The sequence below is a fragment of the Nicotiana attenuata genome, chromosome 10, assembly GCF_001879085.1.
Source record: "Nicotiana attenuata strain UT chromosome 10, NIATTr2, whole genome shotgun sequence".
Taxonomy (NCBI): Eukaryota; Viridiplantae; Streptophyta; class Magnoliopsida; order Solanales; family Solanaceae; genus Nicotiana; species Nicotiana attenuata.
The window spans coordinates 8,660,194-8,670,582 of NC_031998.1; the positions used below are offsets into that span (position 1 = coordinate 8,660,194).

Sequence of the window (10,389 nt, forward strand, 5' to 3'; positions counted from 1 at the left end):
GGGGGAAAGGCTTCTGAATGAACTTCTTGGAGTTCGGCCCCTTCAATATCGGAGGCGCTCCCGGAATCTGATCGACCGTGGAGTTATACGCTTCTACCTTCTTGTTGTTGGCCTCAATCTTCTTCTCGCCAGACTCCACCCATTTTGTCAATGCTTCGAGCATCTTCATCACCTTGGAAGGTTCCCCGGACCTGAATTCGCTCGGTTCCACGACAACTTGTTCATCCCTCTGAGTATATTCCCGTGACTGCTCGGGCTCGACCCTGTTAGGGGTGTGTCTATGGTTCTATAGATGCGCTATCGCTGCTTGCTGAGCCTGCAACATTTCGTAAATCAACCGCAGGCTCACCCAATCACCTTCGCCTTCGGGCGCTTCTCGAGCCGCTGGTCGGGGTCCCCTATGAACGTTATTTTTGGGATCAGCCGGTAGATTGATATTACTGGCCAGCTGTGAGTTAGCATCGACCAGGTCAGCAGCTGGGACACCTTGGGATCTACAGGGGGCACTTCATGCTAGGCATCACGTTATTATTCTCACCATGATGGCCTGACTCGGCATCAACGTTCAAGTGAGCAGACTGAGAATTTGACATCCTTGGGCTAGCTTGGAATCAAAACTTCAAAGAACAAGCATAAAATAGGGTGTATTATAGAGATTCGTATCAAATCACCGCTATTATTCTTAGCCCCACGGTGGGCGCCAATCTGTTTATCCTAAAAAATGAGTAACAACTAAATTTGTACGCGGTTTAAAGGATGTGTGATTTAATTCAATACGAATAGTCTAAGAATAACAAATAATAAGTTAAAGATAAAATAAAAGATCAAACCAATCGTAATGTAGTGATTAGGCCCAATCTTAGGTTGAACAGTGAAATTAGGCCTCGATCGGACCCTCGATATGAGTTCGAATGCGAATAAAGAAGAGAATGAATGAAGAACACTTTGGATAATAGTTAGAGGACAAAAATTAACTTTTATTTTTGATTAATGTGTCACAATGTGTCAAAACAAAAAACCCTTCCCCTTTATATAGTAGAAAAATTTCAGTCTAAGTACAAGTCTAAATAAGGTAAAAATCTCATTTTCCGGTAAATGTCGATCCGCAGTTGATATCGTACGGGATTCGCGCCATAATATCCGGTTGGGGTAGAATATTACGGCTCCCTACTCCTCTTGCATAACGGTTCTCCGCGTTTCCCGTGGTCCAGAAACCTTATTTGGTCTGGGTCCGTTATTTCACCGTGCCCGGTCCTAGACGCATCATTCACTCCTCCCGGGATACAATACGAGGAGTCCTTTGGCCTCGCTTGTAGTCGTGTCAAGCCGTGCTTCCCTTTTGTTTCCCATCGGGGAATCGGGAAAACTCTGCCCCGATTTTACCCGTACACACGTAACATAGCTAGTATATTTATGAAAACACTATTTTAAATTAAATGCCGCAATTGAAAAAATAGCAAATTAACCAGTAGACAGAGAAACTCGGAGAATCCGATAAAAGGCTGCTATTACAACATTAAATAATCAGAAAGATTGCAGCCCTAGTTTGAAATCAGGGTGATTTTCTTGTTTCTTTGTTTTGGTTAGATACTATGTACAAGATTCTGTGCATTTGTTGCCATGCTCTTGTTCTGGTTCATTAACAGAAACTAGAATTTTATTATTCATATAGCCGACTCAAATTTTCTCGGGAATTAAAGCATAATAATAATTGTTGATATTGTATTACTAGTGCTGCTAGGAAGTTTAGGGACGCAAAGCGCTGGACCAACCAGGAAACAACAGTTGTTTCTAATGATAGGGAAATAAACAAGAAAAATAGGAATGATTAGAGAATCAAAACTAGATTTTTATGTTGTATATATATTTTCTTAACAGGTATCTGAAATGATGAAATATAAAATCAGGTGGGAACATAGTTTATAGATCGTTTGAGATTCCTACTCTCATTATAATTAATCAAAAAGGAATTGCAGTTGATGTAACAGACACAACTTTGGAAAACCTGCATCATTTGATCTAGATTCGTATAAAAGAAATGGCATTATTACGTTAACAAATACTCCCCATAAATTATGTTCTCCTTTAATCAAAACGGTGGCAGTAACTTAAATAAGAACTACTAAAATCTCTTTTTTTCTTAACAGAAATTCTGTAGTATCTTTTATCTTCTCGTCGGACTAGAAGAGATGATGAAGTTCCTAATATAACCCGGAAGGAAACACGCCAATTAAGAGTAGGGGTGGCAAATGGGCGGGTCGGACTGAATTTGGGCGGATCAAGATGGGTTAGGTCAAATAAATGAGTCATTGCTTAACCCAGCCCAAAATGTACTTGGGCTAAGATTGACTGGGTCAAGATGGGCTAAACAATGGGTCATACCCCAACCCGCCCAACTTGACCCGTGTTTTAGAATCATGCTCATCTTACATAAAAAAGCCTTTTACCTTAAAATGTGTAAGTTGAAAAATATTTTTGGAATGGGGCGGGAGGCGGGGTTAGGGTGGGTGGGTGGAATTGTTTTCTTATTCTAATGTTCTGGCCTTGATTTTGTCAAGGAAGGGCTGTTTATTAGTCCTTATCCGTATTACACAATTGAGTATTAACAAAGCTGGCATTTTGAGTCGTTGACATATTGTATATGTTGTGTTTGTATGAAGTCTTCTATATATAAAAAAAAAAAAGGAATGTAGTCAGGAGCTGTCCATCTGAAATTAAATAGTGCTGCATTTCATTATACTGAATATTCATAGTCGTTTTCTTGATGTCGCATAATCTCTAGCACAGCTCATGACCTTAAGGGATTCCTTGAGACAAGAAATTCTCAATTAAAATACACCTTGAATCTTGAAATTTTTGACAGAATTCACCTTTGGTTCTTGACTTTGATATTGCAGCTTCTTATAATCATCTTGAAATGAGTATTCAGAGGATCTTTACTCAGGATAGAGCACATCAGAGCAATGAGTTTTCAAGTGATTATACTTTAGATTTCCCTAAAATCTCAGCTCAAGATTTAGTTGCTCAACAACAGTATTCATCATACATGGGATTCTGTTTTCAGCCAGAGGAAGGCCGCCGACAGCAGCATCAGCAGAGTTGTAATTTGCCTATGATCAGCTTTTTTGGATCCCCCAGTTCAGCGTTTTTCGCCACAGAACGTTGCCTGGGATTGACACAGCATGATAATCAAGATAATACTTCCCAACTCATGCTCAATAATAATGATCTTAACCAAGATCATACTTCCCAACTCATGATAGATAATTATGATCTTAACCAAGATAATACTTCTCAACTGATCAATAATTATGATATTCAATTGTCATCATATGATCCTCAACAAAGTAGAAATGGCTTCTTGACAGATTCAATTGCACAACCTGAGCCTGATTTTCAGCACAACATTTCTCTGCCATCATTCATCAGGCCAGAATTCTCAACCAGTCAACCTCTACGTAGACATTATTCTTTTTCCGATGTATCTGAGAAAGAGAGGATGTTGCATCTCAAAAATGAGTTGCTGGGAGAATTTGATCCTTCATATAGGAGGCACCCTTCAATTCCTTTTGATGGAAATCAAAATTATAGTGTAAGTACTTAAAAAGTCTTAACCTTTATCTCAAACAATATCATTCTGAGTCTTCTTATATATATATATATATATATATATATATATATATATATATATGTCTCACAGATCTCTCATGATTTCTGTGGCTGTCCTTTGGAAAAAATGAGGCAACGATGCGCGAGTCCTTCACTCACTTCTCGTAACTCTGCATCTTCTGGAGTATCCAATAAGCACAGTAAGACAAGAATCAGATGGAGTGAAGATCTCCACGAGCGATTTCTTGACTGTGTAAATCGCCTTGGAGGTGCTGACAGTAAGTAATTTCAAACTTATCTTTTTGTCTCGTCGATTTCTTTCTTTCTCTAGAGCTTGATAACCTTTGATCTTATTCATCCGTCTGTCAGAGGCTACACCAAAGCAAATACTTAATCTGATGGACTCAGAAGGCTTAACCCTTGATCATGTTAAAAGCCATTTGCAGGTACTTCTTAATTCATAAGAAAGAACTTTGTTTCACAAGTCATTTTTTGTATTACTGGATGAATATTGAAGCTATGTTTTTTCCTTGTCTGAACTTTTTTCCTTTGTAGAAATACCGAAATGCAAAGCACATTCCAGAATCTACAGAAAGTATGCTATTTTCCAGTGTTACTTTCATGTTCTTGAGAAAAAGAATATAACGCTTATTTCTGAAGATCGGTTTTTTCTCATTTTTATGTAGCAGGGAAATCAGAAAAGAGAAACAGTCCGGATAATGTGACAGAGATCGAGGCCAAAACGTATATCTATTTGCTATTCTCTTGTTTATTTTAGTGATCATTTTAGGCTAAAATTTTTAACTGGAAAAGAAATCTGATGTCAAACTTGTTTGCAGTGGAATAGAAATCAAGGAAGCACTGAAAATGCAACTAGAAGTCCAGAGGTGTCTTCATGAGCAACTAGAGGTATCTGTCTTGTTGTGTATTTAGCTACTTTTAACTAACATACTGAGAATATCATTAGTGGATACTACTGAAAAATATGATAGTACTTTGCCAGAGTAAAAGAACCTGCACAACCATTAATCTTTCTGAATAGATCGTATACTCTTTATGTTGCTAGACTCAGCGAACGTTGCAAATGAGGATTGAAGAACAAGCAAAAAAATTGAAGAGGATATTTGATCGACAACAAAGGACAAACAGGAATCTATTGGAGAGACAAAATTCAAGCATATCATCTCCTGCGCAGGATGATGCAGAAATTCTGGATGTAGAAGATTCGGAATAACACACATTTCCCATCCAACACAAGTTAAGTGTTATAGTAACTACATTAATTTTTGGTTTTTTTCCATAGAAGTATATGCATCAGAAATCACTAAAGATTTGGAAAGAAGTAGCTTAGTCCTGCAGCAAAATCAAGAACCAGATTCTTCACTACTTGGTTCAAAAGGAAAGGCAACATGTTGAGCTAATTAACCTCAAGTAAATTGTAACATATGTAAAATACAGTATAAAATCATAGATTGTGCTGAAAATTAGGTGGTTTATTCATGGTAGATGTCAATGATTCTGTTGGCTGCATAGTTAAAAATGTATGAAATGAAAGGAATAAAATAAGATGTCACTTTAATTTTGGTAAGCTGGTATAAAGTTCAGAACTATTCATCTTTAGATATGGTATTTGAAAACTTGCTGTCTCGTAGCTTCACGTTTTGTATGATGACTTCAACTTCCTATTTCTCTGTCACTCATAAGCACTAGCAAACTAAGGGAAAGCTAATAATGACGTGTCTCTAGACTGTCTACCATCCTTCTTGTTGAGTAAAGCATCCCGCATTCACACAGGGTTCATAAAACAACGTTTTCCCACGAATAGTCTCCATATTCCACGACTGCTAATTTGCCCTTTAATTCTCTTAATTCATATTTATATAACTAGTGTTTAGCAGCAGCACAATGTGATGATTCTGAAAGTTTCTTGAACGGACGAAAATTGGCAAAGCTACTAATCTCTCTCCATGATTCGTCTATGCTTAAAGTGAAAATCCAAGTTCTTGTGAAAAATATTGAAGTGTCATCAAAAGAACTTTATACTTCTTTTCACCTGGTTCGTAACTTGATAAATACTTACAGACTACAGTTAACATGAGGATGTAAATCCGCGCGCGGGAGAATTTTTTACTGGGATTTGCATATTTCAAAAATCATTTATTGATCTTCTCACAGAACTCATCTTCTTTCCACAATATTATATTCGGGTATCATTTTCTTTTCTCACAAACCACATTAGTTCCTTTTAACACTCTGGAAGAAATCTGAAAAGTCGTGGAATGACGTGTCAAAAAAGTCAACTGTCAACTGTATATTAGGGAATGTCGAGGTTTTGCAATGACGTGTCAAAAAAGTCAACTGTATTGACTTAGTAATTCTTTAAAAACTCTGCTTAGTAAACATTAAAAAACAAATGGCTACCTATTCCTCCCAAGCAACCTCTACCAAATGCAAAATACAGTATGAAAGTCATAAATAAAAATTATGCTGAAAATTAGTTAGCTGATTCAAAGCTTGAAGTCATTGATTCTCTTTGCTGCAAAAGTAAAAATGTATTGAAATGAAAAGAATCAAATAAGGTGTCACTGCGCGTTTGATAAGCTAGGTACGATACAGCCTCTCTAAAAATAATACCCGAAAAATATAATTTTTATATATATACAAATTTTATACACTTTTGCGGCTATCTAATGTAAATAATTTCGGCCATGGGCTAAATGTGATCTTTGCCCGTACAGTTTCCAACGTGAAAATAGCACGGGCTAGCCAGTTTTCGGACTAGTAATTGAAAAATAGCCAGTGTTTGCAAAGTCATTGAAAAATAGCCATTATTTTACTGCAACACGGAAAGTTCCAGCATAATATACTGGAGATTGGAGCATCTATGTATGAAATTCCAGCATATTATGCTGGAACTCCAATATATTATGCTGGAAGTTCACATGTAAAAAATTCGAACTCCAGCATAATAATACTTTTTGGATTTTGAACAGTGTTTTCGATTCAGATTTATGTTTACATAAAAAGTAGCTAAAATTCGATTACTTTTGAAACCGTGACTATTTTTCAATTACCACTTGTAGATCTGGCTATTTTTGAATTTCACCAGGTTCCAACTGCACAAGGGACTGCTAATTGGGTCAAACTGAACTGGGCTAAATCTCAATTCATTGCTGGGCATGTCAATAGGCCTAATTACTGAATTGGGCTCAGTAACCAGCCCATAGCAACCAACCTACTCAAGTATCTGCCCTTTTGACAGGATCAAGTCATCAACCAACTCAACATGTGGGCCCTAGGACATATGGGATGCAGACAGCCCAACAAAGAGAGGGCTTTCCAGTCATCATCCTAGAATTAATAATTAGACCTAGTACATACCAATGGGGTTCTCCGGATTCTAATACGTGTAGAATATTTACTGCTAATCATATTTATAAATTCTTCACACAAGTCGTTACAACTAGCTCATCTAAAGACGAAACTACCCTCCGATTTTCTCAATATTCTTTAAAAATATTTTACTACTGGCTACTAAAATATACAACAACAATTTCTTAAAAAGAAACTGCGAAAATACGGAATAATAATTTCCCTTCCACATCAGGTAATATTTGAAACCAATTACATTGACATAGTATTCAAAGAGTCAATATCTGCCTTTCTTATCAAATAATAAAATCATGATATAAATATAAATCAAGATAGAAAGTAATATGATAACATTAGAAGTCAAATGATTATTAATTTTAGAGACTCTTCAGTATGTGAGTTTTATCTATAGTCAAATCTCTCTATAACAGTCTCGTTTGTTCTGAATATTTTTGGATGTTATAGCGAAATGCTGTTATAGAGAACATATATTATAACATAACATCAAAATTGATTCCGGAAAAACTTGAATTTATAGTAAAGTGTTGTTATATAGGGATGCTATTATAGAGAGGTTTCATTTAGTCAAACATAACGCTAAACAAATAAAATATTTTTTCTTACTATTGAACTCCTCTAAATCTCGAAAAGTTTTTGTATTTGTACTAAACAAAATCAAGTTCTAATTTTTTGCTTATGTTTTCGTGCTATCTCATATATTATGAACTGTTTCATCTTTAAAAATAGATCATGTTTACCATCTATTAAATACACTACTAATTATTCACTCAACATTAACTTGATTTACGTAGTAAAGGCGATCCATGAGATGTTCATGAAGATGTCCCCTTAATAATTCACATAGTACAACACCTCCACCCCTTCCTTATCAAGTTTATTACTCCTTCAGTTTCTTTTTATATTTTTGACAATGAAAATAATTTAGAAAAGACTTTTAAAACTGTATCTCAAATATGCCAAGATATTTTTATCTTAAAAATATAATGCGTATAATAAAATTTAAATTTAAATTCTTTTTCAAAAGTAGAAAGGTGTTATTTTTTAAAATAAGTCAAAAAATAAAGAGTGCTATATAAAATAAAAGAGAAACAATAATTTAATCTTACTTGGTTGAAATTTATTTCATTTTCTTTTTCCTATTATCTCCAAACACCTACGCTCAATTTGGTAACTTACCCTAATTTTCCAAAGTGCCCATTTACATAAATAAAATGATATTTTCAACAATTTCTATTACTATTACTACTGTCCCATTTTTCTTCTCTTCACTTCTTTCATTTGTAGTCTTCTTTGGCTTTGCCTCTTTGCCTTGGCTTATTCCCACAGCTCTCAACCTTTAATGGCATAAATTCATCTCCTCAAAACTCCATTCGCATATTAAACTCTTCATTGTGATCTGTTCTTTTCTATATTTTCTTTTTGACCAGTTTTTTCTACTGGCAAATAATATTTAGTTTCTCTACTTCCATCACTTTTCAACCTTTAACACTTCACAATATTAACCCATCTGAATATTGTTGTTCCTTTGTTTTTTTAATTGGTTTTATGAGATTTTCAAAAATGGTTTTTGGTTAAAGATTCAAATAGTGGCTGATTCTTGAAAAATCCGCTTCTTTAGGTATGTTTCACTCTGTTTTAATTCCAAGAGCATCAGAAACAATAGCTTAATGATAGATTCTTTATGGGTTAGTCTAAAGATTCAATCTTTATGATATAGTTTGAGTTTTAATGTAAAGCTGCCATGTGTTTTTTTTTCCTCTCTTGTGTTGTTGATGTTCTTGATTTGCTTCTTAATATATGGCATATTGTGTTTTTTCTTTTTTAATTGCCTGATGAATGTTAGATATTTGAGTTCGTTTTTTCTGGGGGGGTGCATATTTGGTCAAGAATCTTTTTACTCCACTTGATTTAGTTTGTTTAAGCTCTAGTGTTTGAATAATTTATGAAGGATTTATGTTTCATTTGAATCATTCTCTTTTTTTAGGTTTTGCTTGTTTGTGGAAAAACTTAAATTTATTTGAGTTTTACATCACACTTTTGAGGTGCGGCCCTTCCCCGGACCTTGCGTGAATGCGAGATGTTTCGTGCACCGGCTGCCCTTTTATTTTTCCGATTTGAATTTGGAGTTTTGAGGATACACTTTCATCAAAGATAAAGTTATTTATCTTTACTGTTCATATTGATGTATGATATCCAGTGGGATTCTCTTTCTCAGAACTGTTTTCATGAGTTGAAGTATAATCCTTCTCATATATTGGTCCTCTAAGATTGTGTGGTTCTGTCTAATCCGCTCTTTTCGTGTATTTCATAGGATTTTTTATTTTATTTCTTGGAGTGCTACATGCTATTTTAAGGCCTCTGAGCTTTAGATTTGTAAAAGAAGTCTTCAGGAGCAGAATTTCCAGCTTTGAACAATGGGCAGAGGAAGAGGAAAGGCAAAGAAGCAATCTGTTCGTGACGATATTGGAAGTGGTGAAGAAGAGAAGATACCAGTGCGGAGAAGGGGAAGACCACTGAAACCACTAAAGGATGAAATAGAGGAGGAAGAAGAAAATGAGGGGAAATTAGAAGAAGATGAAGATGACGGTGAGAATACCAAAGGTTCTGTCTTAATTAAAGATGTCAAGAACCAAACTGCTGTGAATATTGGAAAAAAGAGGAAGAGAACTTCACAAGTCAAGGAAGCAGATTCAGCGAAAGTGGAAAATGGTGTTGTGACTAAAACTAACTCCAATGACTTAATAAAGTCGGTTGGATTTAGACAAAATGGGAGTAGAAGGAAAAACAAGCCTAGGCGAGCTGCTGAAGTTGGTGTAGAGTGCAGATGAACGGTTCTGTTTGCTATTGAGGACTAATTCTATGCTGATTTACATGTGCTTTTCTATTTTGCCCCTTGTTAGCTTTTCTAGTTTTTTGAAATTTAGCTAAAATTTTCTGAAGAACTGAATTTTTGTGTGGATTTTTGCGGCAAATTCTAATATTCTTCAATGTGCTGCTGCTGCTAGCAAGTTCCCATATATCATGGTAAACTAAACCATATTTTGCCCATGAACTCTAATCTTTGTCACCTTTGATTTTATATATTTGATATGCTTCTTTGATTTCAAATCTCTTTCTTTGGATGTATTAATTGAAGTGCAAGTACTTTAGACACATGACTAGTTACTGCAAAAAGAAACAGCTCCCACGGACTGAGTGAGGTGGCGAATGAAGCTAGCTGAAGACCCATTGTTGCTGTGCTGAATGGAGGGAATATGTTTGTTGGATTTTAGAGTCAGTATGATACTCTCCTTTGCTTTGTTTTGACTGATCGATTTATTCCCATGATGCTTTTCATTATTCGTTTAAAACTGGAAACATTTTTCCATTTACAGCTAACAAAATCTA

General features: G+C 35.5%; 2 protein-coding genes across 5 annotated transcripts; both read left to right on the forward strand.

Annotated features, from left to right (window-relative positions):
• Window positions 2,693-6,415, forward strand: LOC109232977 (myb family transcription factor PHL5-like). 2 transcript variants are annotated; one of them, XM_019398685.1, is made up of 7 exons: window positions 2,693-3,592; window positions 3,701-3,887; window positions 3,979-4,055; window positions 4,165-4,204; window positions 4,296-4,353; window positions 4,449-4,518; window positions 4,676-6,415. In XM_019398685.1, the coding sequence occupies exons 1-7, from the start codon at window positions 2,918-2,920 to the stop codon at window positions 4,841-4,843; spliced, it is 1,275 nt and encodes a 424-aa protein (XP_019254230.1). In that variant the 5' UTR covers window positions 2,693-2,917; the 3' UTR covers window positions 4,844-6,415. The 2 variants fall into 2 exon arrangements, with proteins under 2 accessions (XP_019254230.1, XP_019254231.1); XM_019398686.1 differs by having other exon boundaries at window positions 4,299-4,353.
• LOC109232978 lies at window positions 8,232-10,110 on the forward strand. 3 transcript variants are annotated; one of them, XM_019398689.1, is made up of 2 exons: window positions 8,232-8,620; window positions 9,386-10,110. In XM_019398689.1, the coding sequence occupies exon 2, from the start codon at window positions 9,417-9,419 to the stop codon at window positions 9,828-9,830; it is 414 nt and encodes a 137-aa protein (XP_019254234.1). In that variant the 5' UTR covers window positions 8,232-8,620; window positions 9,386-9,416; the 3' UTR covers window positions 9,831-10,110. The 3 variants fall into 3 exon arrangements, with proteins under 3 accessions (XP_019254234.1, XP_019254233.1, XP_019254232.1); XM_019398688.1 differs by having other exon boundaries at window positions 8,233-8,620; window positions 8,987-10,110; XM_019398687.1 differs by having other exon boundaries at window positions 8,233-8,620; window positions 9,314-10,110.

Excerpts from the sequence above, each read along its gene's own strand:
- LOC109232977 (XM_019398685.1), top strand. The coding sequence starts at position 2,918 with ATGAGTATTCAGAGGATCTTTACTCAGGATAGAGCACATCAGAGCAAT. Across the intron at positions 4,056-4,164 it reads ATGTTAAAAGCCATTTGCAG|AAATACCGAAATGCAAAGCA; the intron begins GTACTTCTTAAT and ends TTTCCTTTGTAG. Across the intron at positions 4,519-4,675 it reads GTCTTCATGAGCAACTAGAG|ACTCAGCGAACGTTGCAAAT; the intron begins GTATCTGTCTTG and ends TTATGTTGCTAG.
- LOC109232978 (XM_019398689.1), top strand. The coding sequence starts at position 9,417 with ATGGGCAGAGGAAGAGGAAAGGCAAAGAAGCAATCTGTTCGTGACGAT.